This window comes from Pelodiscus sinensis, chromosome 8 (assembly GCF_049634645.1).
Source record: "Pelodiscus sinensis isolate JC-2024 chromosome 8, ASM4963464v1, whole genome shotgun sequence".
Lineage (NCBI taxonomy): Eukaryota > Metazoa > Chordata > Testudines > Trionychidae > Pelodiscus > Pelodiscus sinensis.
The window spans coordinates 41,747,631-41,774,499 of NC_134718.1; the positions used below are offsets into that span (position 1 = coordinate 41,747,631).

A 26,869-nucleotide genomic window follows, 5' to 3' on the forward strand; every position below is an offset into this window, starting at 1 on the left:
ATTTTTTTTTATCAGTGTGGTTGCCATCAAATTTTCACTACAGCAACTTTACAAGTTAGTCAATAATTACACATTTCTTTGTTTTCTTATGAAAACATTAAACTTTGGGGATTTTCAGTGTAATTTACTTTTTAAATCTTCTCCACATTAAAACTGTAATTAATTCCTTTCACTACATATGCAGGAGGTATTAGTTCCCAAATTCTTTAAATTTCATGCAATTTAAAATACTATGAAAAAGCAGTTTATGCACAATCATAATAACTTTTTAATTAAATTCTTGGTAGGCTAAATACATTATACAAATGTGTATATGCATGCATAATCTTTTAATGAATTTAATACTAATGCCAAGTGCCAGCTTGAAAGTTCTAGCAACTGACATCTACCACAGAACAAACATGGCAGAGACAAAAGAGCTGTGTCTACACTGCACCCCTTTTCTGGAAAAGATGAGACAAGTCGGAATTGCAAATGAAGCAGCGGATTTAAATATCCCCCGCTTCATTTGTATAAACATGGCTGCCGCTTTTTTCCGGCTCGGGGCTTTGCCGGAGAAAAGCGCCAGTCTAGACGGGGATCTTTCGGAAAATAAAGGCTTTTCCGAAAGGTCCCTTATTCCTTTTAAAATCAGAAATAAGGGACCTTTCGGAAAAGGCTTTATTTTCCGAAAGATCCCCGTCTAGACTGGCATTTTTCTCTGGCAAAGCCCCGAGCCGGAAAAAAGCGGCAGCCATGTTTATACAAATGAAGCGGGGGATATTTATATCCCCCGCTTCATTTGCAATTCTGACTTGTCTCATCTGCATCCCTTTTCCGGAAAAGGGGTGCAGTATAGACACAGCCTAGCAGTACAAGGACAGGAGGCAAATCTCTATATCATAGAACCACCACTAGACTTTTTAGATTCTATTACAAACTTCTATATCATTGTAGATGAATATTGTAACACTAAAAACACACAGAATGTCATGTTAATGATCACAGCAAATTAAATCTATGTACACTGACATGCCAGTTGAAACAAAATTTTATTCACTATTCCACAGACTGAAAATGTGTGATCTTTCACATGCTATACTACACTGGTGATTATGTTGCAAAGATACTACACAGCAAATTTTTCTCCGTACATAAGCAGAAATCTGTCCCTTCTTTTGTAGAGGGGAGGCAAGTTAACAGTGAGCTGCTTCCATGACACAATTCCTTCCTCCTCTGGACTATACAGAGAGAGCTCCAAGGGTCCAGAATCAGTGCAGAGGTTGAGAATAGAGATTGAGTAGGTCTGGGATTATCAGAATTATGAACACAGGGCCTCATTTCATGGTCTCTTCTCAGACAGCCTCCAATCTTTCCTTTCCTTCATTAGAGTTCTCTCATCCTCTTCCTTCCTTTAGTGCTTTCTTGCTTCCCCAAATTCCAAGAGGAGCTGCTTCACCTGGTGAAGGTGGAATACAACAGGTCTTCTTTTGTCTGTCCCCTATGCTATCTCTTTTTTCACTTGTCTGAAGAAAGAAGGTAAGAGATGGCTGGGTGAATATCTCTTCTAACCAAAGTTTGGGACTACAACTGCTACTGCCACTACTGATATTGCAGAGGCCAAGTCCCTGCCTTCCTGTCCCAAAATTAACTCTAGTCTTAGATCCATTGGGTTGGCAGCAGTCACTGCTACTGTTGAAGGTGTGCAGGCAGATTTTCTTTTCCTCTGTCATGCTCTTGCCATCTGTTTACAGCTGAATTAGTTTTTCTACTAAGTTGCCCTTTTATAATAGACAGATGCTATACCAGCTCATTGAATTAGTTAGCTTAGCTTTAAGACAAGGAATTTGCATCAATCCTAGTACAGCAGATGGAAGTCTGGACAGTTCCCCAACAGCAATGAATTGGTCATGTCTGTCCAAAATAGAACTTTTAGCCTCAAGTTTTTTACTCCCAAAATACATTATGTGGAAAGTGATGAGAACCGTGACAAATGTCTGATATTAGCAGTCATTTTCATTTAGAAATTACATATATTTGAATAGCAAATAAAATTAAAAACGCTTTAAAAATTAATTCTCAGCTTAGAACTGACACTTAAAAAGTACCCAAATTAGTGACTTCATCACCATGGGTTTTGTGAGCCCCAAAGATTGTCCATAATTTTGAATGCTGGTGTTTTTAACTTTCTGCTTTGAGGAGGGAACAGGTTGGCTGGTAACCTTTTAGGTGTTGTCTACAGCAACGAAAAGGGGTAATCCATTCTGGAAATATAAAAAGTCCTCAAAATAAGAGGACTAGAAACAGGAACTACTGATACTGATATTTAATATTGTGATCTTATTTTAAAAACTATTCTCATAACTGCTTTTGAGAACTATTTTTTAAATGACAAACAGGACCATTACAACTGCAGTTGAATCACAGTCTCAGTGGGGCTAGGCTGCCATTATTGACTATATAAATATTGCCATTGGCTCACAGCCCAGTTTATTTTAATGTTTCTAGTTGAGCTCAGGGAACTTCATGGAAATGCTAGGCCTATGATTCTTGCTTGGATTATTCTTTTGAGTGCAGCAGACTCTACTGTAAGCTCACTAAATAATGTAGCTTCCACAACACCATGATGTTCAAACTGAGAGAAAGCTAAAATGGAGCTGTTGTGAATTAAAATAAATGTAGTGCTTCACACATATTTGAGACATTGTTGTATTAATGGAATATCCCATAAAAATGGGATAAAACTGTCAAAAGCATAATAAAATAAAGCAAACACAACAAAATCTGCATGACATTAAGGGGAATTCAAGGACACCACTGCATCAGTGGCTGCCACTGTGTCAACAAGGTAAAGATTTCCAGTTGAGCTATGTTTAACGAGGCAGATTGTCATTTGGTGAGTATCAGTGTATCTGCATAGAAGTCAATGGAGCTATTTCAATTTATGCTAGATGAGGATCTGGCCCAAAGTGTGATTCTACTTTGTAAACTGACTCTAAGAATAGAAGTGTAGGCGCCATGTCGTTTGCTTGTCAGTGATTTACAGATCAAATTGGCTCAGTTTTTAAGTAAAAAGATTTCTTTCCTAACAGCTAACACTGCAAACTCAAACTGGAATCTACATGGCAGAATATATTCTTTCTGGTTTTGCACTATCACATAATAAAGATTCTGTCTGTTTATATCTGAGGCCAAATTCGGCTTCACCCCTGTGCAATCCAACTTTACCCATAGTTACACAGACTTGGGGGACTAGGTTTTCAAGCAAGATCAGCTGTTATTTAGGCATCATTTCAGCATACTGGATATTGAGAAGTTCTAAAAATCTGGCCAAATTGTTACGAGAGGAGTTGGGTGCTGCACACTTTTGCAAATCTGACCCTTAGAATGTTTGGTTTCTGGTTTGTTTTATTTTTGTCTTCAGTAGTATTGAATCAAGGTAACTGAGGTCAAAATTTGACACACACACACCCAGTTGGAATTTAGGTAATAATTCTTCTAGTGTTGTTTAAGCTAGAATAGAATCCAGCTCGTTTCTCATATGTAGGTACATTGACTGTACACGAATAGAAGTAAAAAAACAACAAAAATATTTTAGTCACTGAATTGAATTAGACTCTGAAAATAGGAATCAGATTTATTGACTGAACAGATGCTATATTTACAAAGTAATATTTCTGCTATAATCACACTTTATAACAGAAGTACAACTTCCAAAATAGCATACAAGAGCAATGCATAAACCATGGATTTGTCTGTGATGCTTTTGTTGCAAATGCATGCCCAGGTTAAAAATACTACAAAACAACAATTACAAAAAGAAACTTTTATTAGCTATGATTTGTGTAACAGGCAAACAAATTTCACTGCATCTGAATTTCAGCATAGCAACATCAAACTAATTCAAAAGGTCAGTCCTTTTTTGTATAAAGATTCCAAAACATTTCCTGGAAGGCAGAATTAATTTAAGTTTCAGTTGCCCACTGTTTAGATAATCTCTAAATCATTTTAGTATTACAACTAATAATCTCATTCTAGTACCGTATTTTCCGGCGTATAAGCCGACTGGGCGTATAAGACGACCCCCTAATTTTCTAGTTAAAAAATAGGTTTTCGTCTTATACTCGCCTTATAAGACTACCCCCCTTAAGAGGCCAACCGGCATCGCCCCAGCGCCCCTCCGCCTCCCCAGCTTTGCTCCTGGTGCCTCTGGTCTGCTGGAGACGGTCCCCAGCAGACCAGGGCACCGGGAGCAAAGCTGCAGCCGTGGCGGGGTCCCGCGCCTCTGAGGCTTTGCCAGAGCAAAGCCTCAGAAGCATGGCACCCCGCCGCCGCTTCCACTTTGCTCCCGGTGCCTCTGGTCTGCTTGGGGACTGTCTCCAGCAGACCAGGGACACCGGGAGCAAAGCCTCTGAGGACGCCGGCAGCGGGGCAAAGCCTTGCCGCCCGAGCCCCCTCGTGGCTTTGCAAAGCCTCGGGGGAAGCCGGTGGTGGGGCAGCCCAGGTGCGCCTGGAATGCCCCGCCGCCGGAGCCCCTCCGCGGCTTTGCAAAGCCTCAGGGGAAGCCGGCAGCGGGGCAGCCCAGGCGCGCCTGGGATGCCCCGCCGCCGGCTTCCCCCAAGGCTTTGCAAAGCCGCAAAGCTGTATACCCGGCGTATAAGACAACCCCCAATTTTTGGGGTATGTTTTTTAACATCAAAAGTCGTCTTATACGCCGGAAAATACGGTAGGTTGTGCAGGCCAATAAGTGGTGGGGAGTAAGGTTTTCTCACTCCTTAGTGCAGCCCCATTTATCTTCATGAACTTTCAATGGAATTTAGGCTCCCAAGTAGTGAGTTGTTTTTTGAACATGTTACTTGGTCTTGTATTGAAAGCTGTGTCTAAAAGCACAAATTATCTCTAAATTTCTGTAGAAGTGCAACCAAAAAAGGGAGAATTGCATTCTCTAAAATATTCTGTTGGTTCTATCGGTTTATTTGGATGTGTGTTTCAACGTCTGCTGGGGTTTTTTTAGAAAAGTTTAGCAATGATGAGATTTCATTTTTGCATATCTGCACTGACAGAAGTGTCTTATTTTTAGATGGCAAAGAAACAAATATTATTTAAATAGAACCATATATTTCTTTGACCTTGTCAATATGTACATGCAAATTCCTTGATACCAGTGGGAGTTCTGCTGCTGAATAAGGGCAGTACATAACCCATATAAAATAGATTTTTTTTCTAATTCTTTTCATAACCATAGAATCTCAGAGGTTTCACAATTACATTCTGCACTGGAAGAAAACTGCAAAGAAATGCAGCTATTCTCTTAGCAATACTCAGTGTCTTGCATATTAAACCTATTTTACTCATAGCAGCAATAATCCCTTGATACAGTGATTCCCCAATACTCTTTCTGAAATTAGCCAAGCAAGAATTATGCCTAGTCAGTCTTCAAAAACCTATGTATGCATTTATTTGACACAACATAATTGAGAATTCTATACAGAATTTCTCAAGGATTTACAAAATTAACCCAAGAGTAGTCATTTAGTTCCTTAACATTTTAAAATAACATCTGTATTAGATTTGCTGGATACAGTGGTACTCTCAGTTACAACATTCCTGGGCTTGGGGCAGGGATTGTGGGAGGACAAAAGTGGTTTTATGTCACCTTTGATCTGCCTGTATTTTGGAGAAGCTAGTACACCCTGGCCAAAAATGGATATATCAGGAGTGGAGGCCAGACCCACAGCTGTGTCATTATGCATCTCTATGTCAATTTGGGAGGTTCCATGTACAGGGAATTTTAGATAAATTCATGAATGTTAGGTTCATCAATGGCTATTAGCCAGGATGGATTGGAATGGTGTCCCTAGTCTCTTCAGAGAGGGGTGACAGCAGAGGGATTGCTTGAAGATTCCCTGTTCTTTTCACACCCTCTGGGGCATCTGGCATTGGTCACTGTCAGAAGACAGGATACTGGGCTAGAAGGACCTTTGGTCTGACCCAGCATGGCCGTTCTATCTATCAAGGGGATATTCTCTATTTTTACCCCTTTTAAGGTGAGGGGCATGTCTACATTGCATTCCTCTTTTAAGAGAGGAATGCAAATGAAGCGCAGATTGAATTTCCCATGCTTCATTTGCATAATCGCATCCGGGCGCTATTTTGAAATACCCTATTTTGAAAAAAGAAACGCTATCTAGACGTGGTTATTTCGAAAGAAAACCCTTCTCCCGAAATTACCCTTAAACCTCATTTTATAAGGAGTAAGGGTAATTTCGAAAGATGGGTTTTCTTTCAAAATAACCACGTCTAGATAGTGTTTATTTTTTAAAAATAGGGTATTTCAAAATATCGCCCGGACGCGATTATGCAAAAGAGGAATGCAATGTAGATATACCCTTCTTACTGCTCTATAGAATTTAGGGGCCTTAGTGCAAAAGGCAATCAAGCCCTGAGTATTTTCAAGTAACATCAGAATATATGAAAGCATGCTTTTAACATGAAATTTTCTAAGTGTTATTCTCAGAAAAAAACTGTTTATTATGTTACATTTCTATGAGAACTTCATAATCAAAAACAATAGTAGAGGAAATCTTAATTGAAGAATTTCACTCTGCCTTAAGAATTTTACCTTGCCTATATGCAGTTTTTATGGACACAGCACAATGAAGACAGAATCAAGAACTGTAAATCTTCCCTACCTTCCCCCACTTTCCTCCAAAGTGCATAATCAGTGATGTGTTGGCCCAGTTTCCAGAATCATGTCAGGATTCATTCTTATTAAAACATGACTGGTATTTCCTTAAGAGTTGAACCACAAAACAAAGATAACTGCTATTACTGCATAGTATGTATACATTATTTATTTTGAAATATTTAAATAATTAATTAGTGTCATTTTTGCAAAAGACAGTCATTGCTCTTTAATGGAAATGGGCCACATTTGATAAGATTTCAATAGAACATTTCACACATAAATGAGGGTAAAATTAGCCACACAATCTCTCTTTTTTTACTTTTCTATTTTTTCATACTTATAATATATAACAAGTGACAGAACAACCAGATCTCTAGGAGAAAATCCATTCCACATTTTTAAAAATAAGATTCACAAGTCAGGGGAAGCAGGGAAGTACATTAGAGTTCTCCTGGAGCATAGGGTATCATTCAGCTGTAATTTATCATCATATATCTTTAAATAAAGATGAGTGAAATATATTTCCTATTAATGAAAGTCATTTGTGGTAGGTAAAATATATTTGTTTGGAAACTCCATGAATCAGTATCTTCATTAGAAATACAGATCTATTCTGGGAGAGAGCTTCTGGGAGACAAAATTCCCAGAAGATCTGTGGAGCTCCCTAATTACACAACAACAGAGGTTGATCCTGACTCTGGAAAGGTTAGAATGTGCTTTAATTTCAGCAGTAGTCACATAATGCTGGTTGAAACATTATATAGTTCCCTTTCTAGGGGACAGTGTCACAGCCTCCATGTCACCTAATTGTTGTATATGTATGATGTCCTAATGTTGGTCTTTCCCTCCTTATTTCTAACAGCAAAATGTCATTAAAAAAGAGAAATGGGAAAAATACTTTAGATATAATACCATACATTACTTTTTCATGTAAGCAGTCACTGTAGTTGCCTCATGGCTGCTATGTGATCGTGAATTGGAGATCCGTACAGTTGTACTGGGAAGACAAGTGGGTCCATTGTCTCAAAATGTGGTCACACCAACACAAAGTTTGATAGCCTCTGTCCTACACTGATAGCTTCTCTCTGACATAAATGAAGTTACCCAAAACTATACCCTCTTCTCATCCCCCTCCAAAGACAGATTGAGAAGAGTATCCAAACCATCACTTTTGAGTTAGAGACTCTCCAGCTAATGCCTGGAGATTTTATTCAGCAGCAAATATTCATTAATTTTTTGTTCATAGCTCAGGATCAGCCCAAGCCTGAACATCCTGGCTGTGTCTACACTGCACCCCCTTTCCGGAAAAGGGATGCAGATTAGACACTTCGGAATTGCAAATCCGCGGGGGATTTAAATATCCCCCGCGGCATTTACATTTTTATGGCTGCCGCTTTTTTCCGGCTTGGGGATAAGCCGGAGAAAAGCGCCAGTCTAGACGCGATTCTCCGGAAAATAAGCCCTTTTCCGGAGGATTTGTTATTCCTACTTGAAAGGAATATTCTTGAAAGTAGGAATAACAAATCCTCCGGAAAAGGGCTTATTTTCCGGAGAATCGCGTCTAGACTGGCGCTTTTCTCCGGCTTATCCCCAAGCCGGAAAAAAGCGGCAGCCATGTAAATGCAAATGCCGCGGGGGATATTTAAATCCCCCGCGGATTTGCAATTCCGACTCATCTCATTAGCATCCCTTTTCCGGAAAGGGATGCCAATGTAGACGTAGCCCCTGTTCTCTTGGGCTACGTCTAGACTGGAATGATTTTCCACAAATGCTTTTAATGGAAAAGTTTTTCCGTTAAAAGCATTTGTGGAAAAGAGCGTCTAGATTGGCACGGACGCTTTTCCGCAAAAGCACTTTTTGCGGAAAAGAGTCCGTGCCAATCTAGACACGGTTTTGCTCAAGAAAGCCCTGATCACCATTTTCTCCATCGGGCTTTTTTGCGCAAAACAGTTTTTAGCTGTCTACACTGGCCCTCTTGCGCAAAAACATTTCCAGAAAAGGGCTTTTGCCCGAACGGGAACGTCAAAGCATTTGCGCAAGAAGCGCTGATTTTGGACAGTAGAACGTCAGTGCTTTTGCGCAAATTCAAGCAGCCAGTGTAGACAGCTGGCAAGTTTTTCCACAAAAGCAGCTGCTTTTGCGGAAAAACTTGCCAGTCTAGACGCAGCCTTGGAGTCACTGAGGGAAGTTATTTCCATGGGTGGAATTTGATGGGGGAGGGGGGGAACAAGAGGAGGCACTATATCCTTCCGTTCCAATCTTCAAGCCACAGGCAGGCAGGCTGTCTGGGGCCAGGTCTATACTACTCCCCAAAGGTCAGCTTAAGGTATGCAGCTCCATCTATGTAAATAATATAGCTGGAGTCGATGTACCTTAAGCCAAGCTTGACACTGTCTCCACAGTGGGAGTTCAACTTCCCTTACTCCTTGTGAATTTGAGGAGTACCGGCATTGACTAGGGGCACCCAAAGCATTCGATTTAGTGGATCCTTTTAGAGCTGCTAAATCGAATGCCAGAAGATCAATCTCCAATGTGGTAAGTATAGAAGTGGCTGGAGTATGAAGTGTAAGGAGTTCTGCACAAGAAACAGGAGATTTCTTTCCAGATTGGGATGCAAAATAAAGGAATCAGATTAAAAAAACAAAAAGAAAAACAGTGAGAGTAACAGGCAATTAAGCTAATACAGGGTTACTAGGATGTTTCCTAATGTTAAACATCTGTTGCAAGCTTGGTGAACTACAAAAAGTAAATAGACTAAATGACAGAAAGTAATTGTAAATTTTTCTACAATTGTTTCAATTGTTAGATTCAAGAGGTTGTAACAAAGATACTATTTTTTTTGAGATAACTGATTTTTTTAGACAAATGATATGCAGTAGATCTATCTATCTGCATGTCTGTAAGGCATTTGATACAGTTTCACATGAGAAATTATTACTTAAATGAAAGGTGGAAAGGAACTGATTGAAGGGGAGACTACAATAGATATACTGAAAGCTGAACTGTCAAGCTAGAGGTAGGTTACTAGTGGAATTCCTCAGAGGTTAGTCATGGAACCAATCTTATTTAACATTTTCATTACTGACCTTGGCACAAAAAGTGGGAGTGCGCTAAAAATAAATTTGCAGATGACACAAAGTTGGGAGGCATTTCCAGAATGGAGAAGGACCAGAACATCATACAAGACAATCTGAATGACTTTGTAAACTGGAGTAATAGAAATGGGATGATATTTTATAGTGCAAAGTGCAAGATCATGCATTTAGGGGCAAACAACAAGACATCTTTCTATAAGATTTGTTAGTTGGAAGTGACAAATAGGGTTGCCAGATGGTTTCAATGAAAATACTGGACACACTTGACATTACATCACAATCTACATTACATGTTATTTAGAAAATACCGGACATTTATATTTTCTCAATTTGTTTCCCGAACAGAAAGCTCAAATACTGGACTGTCCAGTTCAAAACTGGACACCTGGCAACACCTGGTGATAAAGGAGGAAAAAGATGTGAATGTGTTTGTTGATCACAGGTGACTAAGAGCCATTTATGTGTTGCAACCATGAAAAAGGCTAACACATTCCTGGGATGCATCATGTGAGGTATTTCCTGTAAACAGGGAAGTGTTAGTACCATTATACAAGGCAATGCTGTACCTAATCTGGAGTTCTGTGTGTGTCTCATGTTTAAGAAAGATGATTTAAAACTGGAACAGATGCAGAGAAGGGCTAGTAGGATGAATTGAGGATTGGAAAACCTACCTTTTGAGAGGAGACTCAAAGAGTTTGGCTTGTTTAACCTAACCAAAGAAGAGTGAGGGGAAATATCAGGCACAGGGTTCCATGGAGGGGGGCTCAGGGCAGAAGGTGCCTTAGTTAAGACAGGGAGTAGGGCTCAGAGTGGAGGAACAGGAGTGAGGGCAAGGAGGACTGGGGGGGGGCTCAGAGCAGGGGGTAGAGGGTGTTGGAGTGAGGGCAGTGGATGGAGGGCTCAGGACACAGGGTAGAAGTTTGGGGGCAGGGCATTGAGTGGGGGGCTCAGGGTGCAGTGAGGGAAGTGGACAGGCTCAGGGCAAGGGGTGAGGATGCAGGACTCAGCATGGGGTGGGGGAGGTGAAGGACTCAGAGCAGGGAACTGGTGCTGTTTTAGCAGTGGAGTGTGGGGGGATTAGGGCAGAAGGTTGGGATGAGGAGTGAAGGAGTCGGGGTGTGTGTGTGTGTGTGTGTGTGTGTTGTGTGTGTTGTGTGTGTGTGTCACACCATAGTCTTCAACTGCTGGGATGCAAGGTCCCATTGCAGCGGGCAGCCTAGGAGGCTGAAGGGCGCCCTGAGAAGTTTAAGGTCCGTGTCTTTACTACTAGGACCGGGGTCCCGTTGCGGCAGGCAGCCAACAGGCTGACAGACACCTCAGAGTTTATAGGAAGAGCTTATTACATCTCAGATTTTAACTGCTAGGATACAGGATCCCTTCGCAGCGGGCAGCCCCTATGGATCTGTCCTCTGGAAGCGACACGATCCAAATGCCCAAGCTCTCCCTATACCTGTCCCTTATGACCAGCTGAAGTTCTTTTAAATTGTGCTTGGTTCTGTTACAGCAACTGAAGGAGTCAGGTTAAAGCTTAAACAGTTACGCTGTGTCTAGACTGGCCACTTTTTCCGGAAAAGCAGCCGCTTTTCCAGAAAAACTTGCCAGCTGTCTACACTGGCTGCTTGAATTTCCGCAAAAGCACTGACGATTTCATGTAAGATTGTCAGTGCTTTTGCGGAAATACTATGTTGTTCCCGTTCGGGCAAAAGTCTTTTTCCGAAAAACTTTTGCGCAAAAGGGCTAGTGTAGACAGCAGAGATTTGTTTTCCGCAAAAAAGCCCCGATCGCGAAAATGGCGATCGGGGCTTTTTTGCGGAAAAGAGCATCTAGATTGGCCGCGGACACTTTTCTGCAAAAAATGCTTTTGTGGAAAAGCGTCCTGCCAATCTAGATGCACTTTTCTGAAAATGCTTTTAATGGAAAACTTTTCCGTTAAAAGCATTTCCGGAAAATCATGCCAGTGTAGACGTAGCCTTACAGGTTTATTAAAGAAGCTTATAAATCATATGGTTACAATGGCTATTGCTCTATTTCTTAACTGCTAGAAAATATAGATCTTAAAAACGGTTATAAAGAAAATAAAGATAGAAAATAGAAATAATGGTACCAAGTGACAGCTTAGTCTTTAAAGAGCTCTAAGTCTATGTGTACACTTAAGACAAAGGACCACATCCAGGTACAATTTTTATCCCCTTCTGTGCCTCTCGAGTCCAGCGTATTAGGCCAGGGCCGGTCCCTCAATTCCTAGGAAAGACGAATACGAGGTGGGCGTCTTCATAGAACCTGGGGAGGTCAAACACCTAACCCGACCAGCAGATAGATGGTAGATTGACACGTGGGCTGTGTCTACATTGGCACACTTTTCCGGAAAAGGGATGCTAATGAGACCAGTCGGAATTGCAAATGCCGCAGGGGATTTAAATATCCCCCGCGGCATTTGCATGAACATGGCTGCCGCTTTTTTCCGGCTCGGGGCTTTGCCGGAGAAAAGCGCCAGTCTAGACGGGATCTTTTGGAAAATAAAGCCTTTTCCGGAAGATCCCTTATTCCTCTTAAATTGAGGAATAAGGGATCTTCCGGAAAAGGCTTTATTTTCCGAAAGATCCCGTCTAGACTGGCGCTTTTCTCCGGCAAAGCCCCGAGCCGGAAAAAAGCGGCAGCCATGTTCATGCAAATGCCGCGGGGGATATTTAAATCCCCCGCGGCATTTGCAATTCTGAAATGTCTCATTAGCATCCCTTTTCCGGAAAAGATTGCCAATGTAGACACAGCCTGGCTGTGTCTACATTGGCACCCCTTTCCGGAAAAGGGATGCTAATGTAGACTTTGGAATAGGCAAATCTGCGGGGGATTTAAATATCCCCCGCGGCATTTGCATTAACATGGCTGCCGCTTTTTTCCGGCTTGGGGAAAAGCTGGAGAAAAGCACCAGTCTAGACGTTATTCTCCGGAAAATAAGCCCTTTTCCGGAGGATTTCTTATTCCTACTTGAAAGCCAGAAAAAAGCGGCAGCCATGTTAATGCAAATGCCGCGGGGGATATTTAAATTCTCCGCGGATTTGCCTATTCCAACGTGCTACATTAGCATCCCTTTTCCGAAAGGGGTGCCAATGTAGACGTAGCCCCTCAGAGTAAATGTGCTGCTGGACCCATCTTTATACCCATAGGGGCCTGAATACTCTGTCTTATCTAAGATGCCAAATTGTGTTGGTCTGTCTTTGTGACGCCAGTTCTTACAAGGGAGTTTCAACTTAATTTACACTTGGAAGAGAGATAACTAAATTGTGAGTACTGGACATTCTTTATTGGGCGAGAGATTCCTCCCCCCGCAGACGGCTTTGTGTTTGTATCCATATAGGTGCCAGCCAAGGCAGTTCTCACAGCCTCGAGGTCAACAATTGGCATATCTGTTTATAGCCATCTAGGGTCACAGCAGCCTGCATATCCGGGCCTTCTGTTCAAGGCTTTTACTGCTCTGTGTGCCCTGTATGCTCCAGGCAAGCAAAAATGGATGTTACGGAGGGGGGGGGGGGGGGGAGGGCTCCTGTCTGGCTACAAGGGGGCTCAGAGCAGGGGGTGGAGATGTATATGAGAGACTCAGGGCAGGGGAATGGGATGAGTGTGTATAGGATGGAGTGCAGGATGTGAAGCTCACCCCATTTGTGACCCTGCCCTGCTCATATTCCCTGCCAAAAGGGAGCTGTAGGGGCAGCATTCTTAGGCAAGGGAGAGCTAAGGGTGGGCGGGGTGCTGCAGCAGTCCTGAGATCCTGGCCCTGCACGTGGGGTCTTGGCTGACAGCTCTGCACGGCCGGGACTCTGCAGCCAACACTATGGCTGTGTCTAGACTGGCAAGTTTTTCCCAAAAGCAGCTGCTTTTGTGGAAAAACTTGCCAGCTGTCTACACTGGCCGCTTGAATTTCTGCAAGAACACTGACGATCTCATGTAAGAAATCAGCGCTTCTTGCAGAAATACTATGCTGCTCCCGTAAAAGCTTTTGCACAAGAGGGCCAGAGTAGATAGCTCAGATTTGTTATGCACAAAAAAGCCCCGATTGTGAAAATGGCTTTTTTGTGGAAAAGCGTGTCTAGATCGGCACGGACACTTTCCGCAAAAAGTGCTTTTGCGGAAAAGCGCCTGTGCCAAACTAGACGCTCTTTTCCGCAAATGCTTTTAACAGAAAACTTTTCCGTTAAAAGCATTTGCGGGAAAACTTGCCAGTCTAGACACAGCCTACTACTACCCTTCTCCCCAGGCCCTGCAGTTGGCGGCTCCAGCCGTACTCGATGGAAACCACTTCAAGAACAGCACCCCCCAAGGGCCACACCTGCACCACGGCCCGCTCGTTGCAGGCAGCTTCCTGACCCGGGCCGCCGTGGCTCACTCTGCGCCCGCCCTGCTCCCTTTCGTGCCTCCGCAGTGGCCGGCCCGGCTCAGGGTTCGAGTCGCGCCCATTCCCCTGCGCGCGCCCCGGGCCTCGACTGCGCCCGGGAGTCTCCCCCGGGGTCTCTCTCCCCCGCCTGCGGGCGGCCGGGGCGCTCCCTGCGTGAGGCGCCGAGGGAGCCGGGCCCTGCGCCTCTACCCCCGGCCCTCTCCTGTCCCAGCCCCGGTTTCCGGCCGGGCCTTTCACGGGGAAGGACGCTGCTGGGAACCGGCCCGCGCCTCTCGCTCGGCGGGGGCTGGAGGCGCCCAACCACCGGCCGGTTCGCGTGCAGGAAGCGCGGCCCTGCCCATCCCGGGGCGCTGACCGAGCCGGCAGCCATGGTCCCGGCCCAGCTCCTGCGCTCTCAGGCCGTGAGTCAGAGGCAGGGAGCCACCGACCGCTCCCGGGGGGGGTGGGGAGGCGAGTAGCCCGCAGGCCCGAGAGAAGGGAAGGGCGGGCCCGGGGGCAGGCCCGCAGTAGGCCGGGTGGGAGGGGGGCTGTGTTAATGCCAACGCGACAGGTGCAAAATCCTCCTGCAGGCGGGAGTGGGAGTAAATAACACCGGGAACGCGCGGGCCGAGGTGTTCTTGGGGCGCTGCCCCTGCTCTCTCCGCTCTGCCATCGCCTGTGAAACGCAGAGGAGACTCCGCGTTGTTTTGAGCAAGGGCTTTTGTTTTGTCAGTGATTCCTGACCACTATCCTAGAGATGTTACATTTGGGTTATTTTAGCAATCGAGTAGTCGAAACCCGCTAGGTCCTGGCTCACACAGGGATCAAATCCTGCTGCAGTTCTGCAATTTAAAAGACAGTAGGAGTCAGGCAGGCTGCTCCCTGCCTCCTACTGCGTTTGAAATTGCAGAGCCACAGCAGGGTTTGGTCCCTGACACATTCGGACTGAGTGGGGCTGCCTGCCTAGCTCCTAAATTTAGTAGGAACCAGGTGGGCATTCCAGATCAGTCCCTGCTCATGCCAGGGACCAAACCCTGTTATGGCTCTGTAATTTAAAATGGAGTAGGAGGCTGCCTTCCTCCTCCCACCTTTTAAATTGTAGAGCCGCAGTGGGGTTTGGTCCTGGTGCTAGCTAGGACTGAGCAGGGCTGCCTAGGCAGCCAGCTGCTTTTGAGCAGCAGCCCCTGGCTGTGGGGGGTCCCAAGTTTCTACTCGGTCCCCCTCAGTCAGGGGTGGCTTCTGCGGGAGAGGCCACCCCTGCCCCCCTCCCTCTGATAGAGGCTGGGGGAGAGGGTGAGTAGTGGACTGGACCACCCAATAAGATTAAGTTTATTGGGTAGTCAACTAATCGACTGCTCTCTTACATCCCTATGCTAGTCTTGGCAAATTTTCAATGTTTCTCTTCTCTGTGGTGCCAAACAAATCTCTGTCCTTAGTCTTTTGGTCTCTGTTATTTTATTTTGATTTTTTTTCTTTTGTCTCTGTCATCTGAGAACTGTACTTAGCAAAATAAAGTTGAAAATAGTTTTAATAAGTTAACATCATTGCTTTTTGCCCATCCCTCCAATATACCTTCACTACTGTGTAAATGGTTCTGATCTCTTCTCCATCTTGGGTGAAAGTAGTTCTGCTTCAATGCCTGCTGTGCACTGATGAAGTTGCTAGTGGTGGTACTGTTGCTACTAGTGATTTGTGTGTAATGTGTATAGACCAACGATCCTGTTAATTAAGCTGAGCCAAAAAGTTGGACTGATTTAAGTATTCACAGTTTAATTTGGTAAGAAACCATAATTGGAGTCACTTATTTTAATTTTTGCTGTGTTTTGTTTCTTTCCTTTAAAAAAAATAATCATGCTCTGTGGTATGAAAAGCTACTTGTTGGTCAGTAAATTAGATGAATTTTAGGTTCTTCATTTTTCCATTTCAGGAAAAAAGTATTTACTAGACTCTAATTGTTCACTAAATATTCACAGTATTAATGGCACTATTAAAATAATAGAATATCATTTATTTTAATATTTTGGATGTTTTCCATTAGACACGTGAAGATTTTAACTGGTTAACCAGTAAACATCTTACCGGCATGCTTACTGGGGTAATTAGTTACCTGGTGCCCAGCTGGGCTGGAACAGCCCCCTCTCAAGGCATATTGTGGGGGGCTCTGCCCAGTCTGGCCTTGCAAGCCTCTGAGCCATGCGGGGAGGAGGCACTTCAGCCCGGCCAAGCACTGATTAACTAGTTATCCTGGTAAGCGTGGTGTGCAGATAACCGGTTAAACTTATAGTTTCACTGGTTTACAATTTACATAGGATTTTACATTCCTTTTTTCTATATTTTCAAATAGCAATTTACAACAATTAATTGAATTACAACACAATACAAAGTGTACAGTGCTTGCTTTATATTATTTTTATTACAAACATTTTCATTGTAAACATTTTCAGTATAATATGAAAATAGTATTTTTTGACTCACCTTATAAAAGTGCTATAGCGCAATCTCTACATCATGAAAGTTTACAAATGTAGTGCTTTTTTTTTAATATAACTGCACTCGAAAGTAAAAAAAGTAACATTTAGAGCATACACGTCCACCCAGTCCTACTTTTTGATCAGAGGTCATTAAGAATAGTCATTTCCAATCTTTTTATACCACGGACCGGCAAACCCATTCATAAGCTTTTGGCAGACTGTTTTCTTTGCATATTCATTATGGTAATTAATTTTAAGAGGTCATACATTACATCACATCTGTATGCACACAGTACATGTGCAAGGGATCAGTTTGCAGATATCTACAACACTTAAAAAAAATCCACAGAATTCCCCTCTGGCTGCTGGGGTGGGAGGGAAGGGGGCACCTACAGGGTCAGGGGGCATGTGGGGCACCCTATGTAGCATCTGAAATTTTGTCAGGGGCATAGGAGCTGGTGCCCACAAGTGTCACCACCAGTCACCTCTGCCCTCCCCCCACTCCTGCCCCTTGGGGTGGGACAGCTACCCTTGTATCTTCCCCATCTCCTTCTGTCCACCCCTGTCATAAGAACATATAAGAACATAAGAACGGCCGTACTGGGTCAGACCAAAGGTCCATCGAGCCCAGTATCCTGTCTACCGACAGTGGCCAGCACCAGGTGCCCCAGAGAGGGTGGACCGAAGACAATGATCAAGCGATTTGTCTCCTGCCATCCCTCTCCAGCCTCTGACAAACAGAGGCCAAGGACACCATTTTATCCCCTGGCTAATAGCCTTTTATGGACCTAACCTCCATGAAATTATCTAGCTTCTCTTTAAACTCTATTATAGTCCTAGCCTTCACAGCCTCCTCTGGCAAGGAGTTCCACAGGTTGACTACACGCTGTGTGAAGAAGAACTTTCTTTTATTAGTTTTAAACCTGCTACCCATTAATTTCATTTGGTGTCCTCTAGTTCTTCTATTATGGGAACTAATAAATAACTTTTCTTTATCGGCCCTCTCCACACCACTCATGATTTTATAGACCTCTATCATATCCCCCCTCAGTCTCCTCTTTTCAAAACTGAAAAGTCCCAGTCGCTTTAACCTCTCCTCATATGGGACCCGTTCCAAACCCCTAATCATTTTAGTTGCCCTTTTCTGAACCCTTTCCAAGGCCAAAATATCTTTTTTGAGGTGAGGAGACCACATCTGTACACAGTATTCAAGATGTGGGCGTACCATAGTTTTATACAGGGACAGTAAGATATTCTGGGTCTTATTTTCTATCCCTTTCTTAATAAATACTAGCATTCTATTTGCCTTTTTGACCGCCGCTGCACACTGGGTGGAAGTTTTCAGAGAACTGTCCACGATAACTCCAAGATCTCTTTCCTGATTTGTCGTAGCCAAATTAGCCCCCATCATACTGTACGTATAATTGGGGTTATTTTTCCCGAGGTGCATTACTTTACACTTATCCACATTAAATTTCATTTGCCATTTTGTTGCCCAATCACTCAGTTTGGCGAGATCTTCTTGGAGTCCCTCACAGTCTGCTTCTGTCTTGACTATCCTAAACAGTTTTGTATCATCTGCAAACTTTACTATCTCACTGCTTACCCCTTTCTCCAGATCATTTATGAATAAGTTGAAAAGGATTGGTCCCAGGACTGACCCTTGGGGTACACCACTAGTTACCCCTCTCCAATCTGAAAATTTACCATTTATTCCTACCCTTTGTTTCCTGTCTTTTAACCAGTTCTCAATCCAAGAAAGGACCTTCCCTCTTATCCCATGGCCATGTAATTTACACAAGAGCCTTTGGTGAGGGACCTTGTCAAAGGCTTTCTGAAAATCCAAGTATACTATATCTACTGGATCCCCCTTGTCCGCATGTTTGTTAACCCCTTCAAAGAACTCTAACAGATTAGTAAGACATGATTCCCTTTACAGAAACCATGTTGACTTTTGTCCAATAAATTATGTTCTTCTACATGCTTCACAATTTTATTCTTCACTATTGTTTCTACTAATTTGCCCGGTACTGAAGTTAGACTTACCGGTCTGTAATTGCCAGGATCACCTCTAGAGCCCTTTTTAAATATTGGTGTCACGTTGGCTACCTTCCAGTCATTAGGTACGGAAGCTGATTTAAAGGACAGGTTACAAACCACAGATAATAGCTCAGCAATTTCCTATTTGAGTTCTTTTAGAACCCTTGGATGAATGCCATCTGGTCCCGGAGATTTGTTAACATTACGTTTGTCTATTTGTTCCAAAACCTCCTCTAATGACACTTCAATCCGGGACAGTTCCTCAGATTCATCACCCACAAAGGACGGTGCAGATTCAGGAATCTCCCCAATGTCCTCAGCCGTGAAGACTGTCCTGTCTCTCTCCCTTCCCCAGCCAGGCTACTCTTACTCCCACAGTCTTCCCTAGCCTCTTCTCCCCACATGCCCCCTTTCCCTCCCTGTGATCCTCCCCCACAGAGTTTACCTCCATTGCACCGCTGCTCCCATCCACCCCATAAGTTGCCCCTGAATTCCCCTAACCTCCCTTCAGTGCCTCATGCATCCCCCTCCTGCCCCTGCCTCAGACATCCGTTTCCTCTCACCCCCCCTTATATGCCCCTGCCCCTCTTCAGCCCCCTCCTGACCTTCCAGTGCTGGCTTCCCCCACCTTGCATACAGTGGGAGCTGGTGGCAGCTTCCCTGGGTAGGGATCGCAGCCAGCTCTGCTGGGAACAGCCCAGGGCCAAACCCTCCACCTGCAGTCCCGAGTGTGGGGGAGAACAGCAGGGTGGGGGGAGGGAGGCATGTCTCTTACCTGCCCCCCAATTGCTACCTGTTCGGGGTATGGGGGTTGGGCTGGGTAGGACCCGAGTCAGGCTGAGGGCACTGCCCTAGGAGAGGCTCCTGGGGAGCAGTGGGACTGGCCCTGGAGGAGATTCCCCCTCTCAGCTGTAGGCCGGGCTCTGGGGACCTTGTAATAGCCCCTGCCAAAGTACGGGGATCCGGCCTGGAAACTGGCCCCAGAGTCCCCGTGAGGAACAGCTGTGAATTGCTTCTTGCTTCTGGGCCTGAGCCAGCTTAGAAGTGCCATCTGCTCCTGGCAGAATGGGAGGAGACTTTGCGTACTCCTCTGCCCCCGAGGCCTGATTGGCCTGGAGTTGGGGGAAGCATGCAAAGTTTCTTCCCACCACCAGGGTCATGGGCACCTTGGGGGGACAAAGACTTCATGCAATCCCCCACTGCCAGACCAATCATGGCCTGTGGGTGGGGAAGCAAGGAAGTATCCTGGCTCCATCCTTTCCGCCTGAGGCCCCAGCCCTTGTGGTGCAGTGTGGGTCAACTTCAAAAATTTCTAAAATGGCCCCTGGTAAAAAATTATTGCCCACCCTTGTGATAAGCATAAGGTTAATGGATAGTCGACTAGTAATGTGACTAATCGCTTCCCCCCTTGCTGCCTCTATCAGAGAAAAGCAGCAAGAGGGGAGAGCAGAAGCTGGTGCTGGGGGAGTCAGGGATGTTAAAATTAATCAGCTAATCAAATAGTCGATGGACTATCGAATAGTTGATGGAAGAGCCCATTGACTATTCAATTAGTTAATCTAAATTTAACATTCCTAATTAAGTCAAACAAGTTTGTTTACATTTATGGGAGGTACTGGCTGTCGTTACTATAAGTCAAGATAGGTTCCAAAAAACTGGACTTACAGCGAAACAACTTAAAACAGGGAATTATTTTCCCGCAGCTGACTTCCATTTGTGCAAATTTTTTTTTTTGCGTGACTTAAGAGTGGGGAACGGTAAGATTTATAATGCATCAGTTCCTACAAGCATCAGTGACTTTTAGTGTGGATTGGATGTAAACCTGGGCAACTTACAGTGGGGATGCCCTTTAATGCTACCTGATGCTTATATACAGCATGTTTCCATATTGATGACAGGTTCTGCTCAATAATTATCCAAACCAGTGGGGAGTGCTGCATGTTCATTTTCATAATTTAACTTAGATGCCACCAGCGGAAGTTTGATTTTCTTTTTTGGGACTCTATACTTTCCAAATTGGAGTGTTGCTATTTTAAGACTTCTAACAGCATTCTCCACAAGTTGTCCTGCTCAGATTCTGAAAGGCACTTCAGATTCTTAAACCTTGTGTCATACGCTGTAGCTATCATTAGAAATCTCATTAGGGATGTTAAATATCAGTTAATTTAATAGTTGAGTAACCTCATGAAATTTTAGCTGTTAGTTGACTATTCTATAGTCCCCAGGGATGGGGCTGGCAGCCACTGTAACAGAGGCAGCAGTGCAGGGTGCCAGGCAGGAGCTGGTCCATGAGGGGAGCCAATTTAAAAATCAGCTGCCCTTCTGGACTGGCTGCCTGTCGCCCAGTGCTGCTGCCTCTGTTAAAGAGGTAGCAGCATGGCGTGGCGTGGCGTGGCAGCAGCCCTTGGCTAAGAGGAGAGGAGAAATCTGAGCTCCTGGACCTGGCATGAGCCGGGTGGCCTGCCCATCTGGCTCCTAATATACTTTAAATGCAAAGCTGCTGCAGGAGTAGGTTCTGGACCCGGCGGGAGCCAGAACTCAGCCAGGCTTCTCGTCAGCCTGCAAAAAATATCAAGGGGAGGGGAAGGGAAATGCATGTAGTCTGTAGCATTAACCTATAAGCTTTTGCTTATTGGTTAATCGAATACACTATTATATCCCTCAATCTCATACTGGTACCCTTTTTGTGCTTTGTCAAATCTACAATGAAAATGTTCTTAAATTGAACAACGTGCTGGATTGTCATGTGAGATGGTGGCTATAACACAAAATATATGGCAGAATGTGGATAAAACCATGAAGCAGGAGACATACATAAACTATTCTTCCACAAGGAGTTGAGTCACAAATTTAATTAATACATTTTTTAACAAGTTTCATCAGAATAGAAGCATGTCTTTTGGAATGGTAGGAGAAGCATGATGGAGCATACAAATGTTTAGCATATGTGGTACATAATCACCTTGCAACGCTTGCCACAAAAGTGCCATGGGAACATTGTAAATAAAAAGAGGGAAGCATTATCTCCCATAATGTAAACAAACTTGTTTCTCTTAGCGATTGAACAAAAAGTAGAACAGTTTGAATTTGTAGTTGCTAAAATGTTACATTGTTTTGTTTTTGAGTGCATTTATGGTAAAAAAAAAATCTACATTTGTTAGTGTCATTTCCCAATAAAGGGTGTCACTACAATACTAGTAAATAGTGAAGTGAAAAATACTTTTTTTGATTTATCATGTTTATAGTGCAAATACTTGTAATCACAAATAATATAAAGTGAGCACTGCTCACGTTATATTCTGTGTTGTAACTGAAATAAATATATTTGAGATGTAGAAAAACATCACAAAATATTTATTACAAATTTCAGTTGGTATTCTATTGTATAATAGCGCAATTAAAACAGATTAATTGTGATTAATTTTTATTTGAGTTTAATTTATTTTAATTAATCATTTGAGTTAATTTCAATTAATTGACAACCTTAATAATAAAATAAACATATAGGCTGTGTCTACACTGTACCCCTTTTCCGGAAAAGGGATGCAGATGAGACAAATCAGAATTGCAAATGAAGTGGGGGATTTAAATATCCCCCGCTTCATTTGTATAAACATGGCTGCCGCTTTTTTCCGGCTCAGGGCTTTGCCGGGATTTTTCAGAAAATAAACCCTTTTCCGAAAGGTCCCTTATTCCTCTTAAAATCAGGGATTTTATTTTCCGAAAGGGTTTATTTTCTGAAAGATCCCGTCTAGACTGGCGCTTTTCTCCGGCAAAGCCCCGAGCTGGAAAAAAGCGGCAGCCATGTTTATACAAATGAAGCGGGGGATATTCAAATCCCCCACTTCATTTGCAATTCCGACTTGTCTCATCTGCATCCCTTTTCCGGAAAAGGGGTGCAGTGTAGACACAGCCATAATGATATAATCTTGCAAAACTGCCATGATACCAGTCCAGGCACAAGGCCAGTCCAGGCACAAAGCCCATGAAGATTAATAATAAAATTATTGATTATGTTGTACCTGTTTTGTAGGAAAAATATTTTTATAGCCCTAGGTAAGTAGAATTTTGGAAATTTTGATTGATACAAACTTTCTGCAAAGTAGAGCTGATCAGTATTTGGATGGGCGACTTTCCAAGATTAATCTAGCAGCATCTTAAAGACTAACAAAACATGTAGATGGTATCATGAGCTTTTATGGGTACAATCTACTTCTTCAGATGATCAGAGTATTAAAAATCTACAACCTAGAATAAATAGAGGAATCTGGATTTTTAATACTCCGGTCATCTGAAGAAGTGGACTGTACCCACGAAAGCTCATGATACCTTCTACATGTTTTGTTAGTCTAAGATGCTGCTAGACTATTAGTTGTTTTTTAAGTTTTTCAAGTTACAGACTAACTCGGCTACCCTCTGAAGCTTTCAAAGATTAGTACTTCATTTTTATGTCTAAGATGAAAATTGATACCCCAAGTACATCCTAGCATTGTACTAGTGCATTTCTTTAGTCTCAGGCATTGTCTATGCCACATTTTTTATCCTGAGTGTCTTCTACTTGGGTAGTCCACCTGTAGGGTTGCCAGATGGTCTCCCAAAAAAATCGAACACACGGGCTAAAAATTTGTTGAGGGGAAAAAAAAACCCCACCCACACTGAACACAGATTCTGTGTGGCTACTACCAGGAGCCACTAAGCTGTGAACAAAGGAGGAGGCAGCAGAGCCTGCTCTGCAAAGCAGCTGCCTGCTACCCAAAGCAGAGAGAGGCAGACCCCGGGGCAATAAAATGGAAGAATGGGGGGACCATGGGTAGGAAGGTGACTCCCCCATAGCCAGGTCTTTGGGTGTCCCAGTGGGAAGAAGCAGAAATTCCACCCCAGTTAGTTTTGGCTGAGAGCCCATGGAAGGCACCTAAACGCAACTACAAAGCACCTGCAAGCATCTCTCCTGGACTACAGCGCCACAAAGCGCTTGAACAGTGCTCAGGAGCAGGGACAGGGCTTCTCCTCCCCCCTCAAGGCATCACTCCTCCTCAGACGCAATCAGCTGAGGGCTCCCAGCTCCGAGTGCTCCCCGCCTCCCAGCCACTCCCCCCACCCTCACCCGGCTTCTGCACACAACCAGACGCTCTCAGTGCCAATCGTGGCCCCGCCTTCCAGCCTTGGACTCCCACTGGTTGTGTGCAGAAGCCGGGCGGGGGGAGTTGCTGGGACTCCCACCCACTCCCCTCGCCCACACCCCCGCCAGGCTTTTGTACGCTACCACAGGCTCCCAGCGCCGATCACGGCCCCACCTCCCAGCCACTCCCTCCTGCCCCCACAAGGCTTCTGTCCAGCGCCCAGCCAGAAAAACAGAAAATACTAGACATTGCACATGTCCGATATTTTCTGAATTTTTTTTTACCAGACAGAGGGTGCAAAAACCAGACTGTCCGGTAAAATACCAGTCACCTGGCAACCCTATCCACCTGTTTTAGCAATGTGTGAGTTGCTAGTATAGACATATCACCCGTGTTTTAAGAGTGGCTGTCTAACTCTGCTCTTGGCCCTACATAGAGTTTTAGAGGGAGGCCTGGAAGTGGCTGAGCCTTCTCCAGTTGAATGTAATCTTGAGTGCATCTATATTGATCCTGTAGGTGAGTGGCTTGAAAAATGGCAGTGTCTGTTCAGCACAATCTACTTCTGAAAAAATGGTATAGAGCACTGGTAGCCAAATCTCATTGATTCAGGAGTCAAATTAATAATAAGCATTGCCAACTGTGAATACGTTGTTTCATTTACTATATATTCAAAAATATAATGTTTCAATATCATGTGTTTCCAAGGTGCAGGAAATATATTAAAGAGCCTCTTGGGACTTCAGAGCCTCAGTCTGAGTGTCACTGGTTTAGAGCTTTGTTGGACTTTACTAGAAAGATTTACTGCATCATTGCAGCTTCTGTGCTAGCACACACTGACTACATTGACACCACAACAATGTAGAATAGCTCTGTAGTCTATTTGATTGATAGTAAGTTTCTTGGGGAGTTTCCTGAAGTACATAAAGGACAGCGATAATAATGGTTAAATAGAAAATCCATACAGGTGCATGCACCTCTTCGGTATATGTAGTTTACTTGGAGTTGATACAACTATGCCTCAGCAATCTCTTTTATGTTTCTGAAATCGAGAATACAATTGGGTTTTTAGTGATGGAAGAACAGCAAGTTTATTCCATTGATGTTCTGTATTACTAATTGAATCCTCATATCCAAGAGTGGAAAGGGAATCCAAATCATTCCCCAACAACCAAATAACAAAATTAAAGTAAAAAAAAGTCTGGTTTTTTGTTTTACTTAATTTTAAGTTGGCATTACTATACTAGACAGTGGTATTCGTCATAATCGTATTTGGTCCACAAGCTTTCAAGTAGCTTGGCAAGAATGTGTAGAGGATGCTATTGTCTCTCTAGCATATTTACATTTGTCAGGGTGTAGCCACTGTAGGTACACTATTGTAACATTCACATAGTATTGTTGGCAGTCAGAAATGTGTTTTTCCAACTGTCAGTAGTTAGGTCACTGTCTGTTTTTATCAGATACTGAACTAGAAACCATTACCTATACCACTGAGCTTCAGATTGGGTTATTGCAATGTAGTATGGTATGGTATGTGAGGCTACTCTTGAATGTACCTTGGAAGCTATAGCTAGTGCAGGATGTGGCTTTCTGTTTGTTTATGAATTCCGCTGCTATTGTTATTGTTTGTGGGCATTATAGTAGCAGTAGGGGCTAAGCAAGTACATGGTCACATTGTGCTAGGCACTGTACAGAGTAATAGAGAAGCTCGCTCTTTGGAGTAGGAGCCAGCAATGTAAATAAAAAAGACAAAGAAGGGATAGCAGAAGGGAAATAACTTAGAGTGATTTGCAAATATCATAACTTAGTGCTATGATTGGGAGCATATCATACCTATTTTCCAAAGCTTGTGCTAAACCTACCGTGTGCTGCTTAGTGCGATCAAGATTCTAATTTTGATATACTATACAGTTAGGTCCTGGTTACATATGGGATTGTCCCAGCAAAAATGCCACAATTGATTCAGAGCTTTTAGCATTTGGAGACTGGAAAAGTGTTGACTCTGACTTTTGATTCCCCTGTAGGTTCAGTGGAATTAAGTTTGTTAACCTGAAAGGCAAAATATTAGGATTTCTTGTTTTCTCAGGTGTTTGTCTGAGGATAATTGTTGTGGAAATGTAGGAATCTCCAGACTGACCAGATAGTCATCTACTGCATTATTATGTCTTTGACAGTGAGCAGTGCTCACTAACATGTTGTACTCTTACTGCCCATGTAGATTCTGCTGGCGTGAATTAAAAAATACCTAGTTTGTGTTGATTGATGTAATTCCATTTTGCAGGTATCTAGCTTGCAGTGATGTAGACTTGAAACGGGAATCCACGGAAGTTAGTATCAACTATAGCTAGGGCAATTAGGCTACATCTACACTGGCATGATCTTGTGCAAAAACTCTTTAGTGCAAGAGTTCTTGCGTTAAAGTAGTTGCACAAGAAAGCGTCTACAGTGGCATGTGCTTTTGCGCAAGAGATGTGCTTTTGCGCAAGAGCGTCCTTGCTAGTGTAGATACTCTCTTGTGCAAGAAAGCTCTGATGGCCATTTTAACCATAGGGCTTTGCACAAGAAATTCATGGTGCCTGTCTACAGAGGCTTCTTGCGCAAGAACAGTTGCGCAAAAAGTCTTATTCCTGAGTGGGAGCGTCAGAGTTCTGGCGCAAGAAGCCCTGATTTCAGGTTAAATAAATATCCATCAGGGATGATCTAGCTATAGTTGGTTCTAACTCAGTGCATAGGGATGAATTAGATGATCATGCAATGTCTCTTCCAGTACAACATTTCTAAGATTCTAATCTTGTTGCGTTACAATAATTTTCCTTTATTTCTTTATTATTTCCAGGTACATGGCCGGGGAGGTTATGATTCTGATTTTAGTGATGATGAAAGCGGAGAGAAATTTAACCAAAGAAATAAAAGGTAATGTATTATAATGCCAACATTGTACATTGCATTTCTTGAGTGCAAATGACTATATGTTAGGGATGTAAAATAATCATTTAAAAATGTAACTGTGTAACCGCTAAAAATCCTAGCAGTTATACATGCTGTGGACTCTGCAGCATAAAACTTAAGTAAGCTTTATACTGCAGAACCCACAACAAAGCCTCCCTGGG

The 26,869-nt window shown here is 43.4% G+C and overlaps 1 protein-coding gene and 1 long non-coding RNA gene across 2 annotated transcripts in view; one reads left to right on the forward strand and one right to left on the reverse strand.

Moving 5' to 3' along the window:
• Positions 1-1,043: 1,043 nt before the first annotated feature.
• LOC142830416 (uncharacterized) overlaps positions 1,044-26,869 on the reverse strand; it is a 30,042-nt gene continuing 4,216 nt past the window's right edge. The window contains exons 2-3 of the long non-coding RNA XR_012905633.1: positions 6,672-6,771; positions 1,044-1,505 (exon numbers count right to left, since the gene is read on the reverse strand). This is a non-coding gene — a long non-coding RNA (uncharacterized LOC142830416). The remainder of the gene's footprint in view (positions 1,506-6,671; positions 6,772-26,869) is intronic.
• LOC102462381 (protein FRA10AC1 homolog) overlaps positions 14,160-26,869 on the forward strand; it is a 95,436-nt gene continuing 82,726 nt past the window's right edge. The window contains exons 1-2 of the mRNA XM_075935153.1: positions 14,160-14,553; positions 26,596-26,672. Coding sequence (XP_075791268.1) covers positions 14,521-14,553; positions 26,596-26,672 — 110 coding nt within the window. The 5' untranslated portion in view covers positions 14,160-14,520. The remainder of the gene's footprint in view (positions 14,554-26,595; positions 26,673-26,869) is intronic.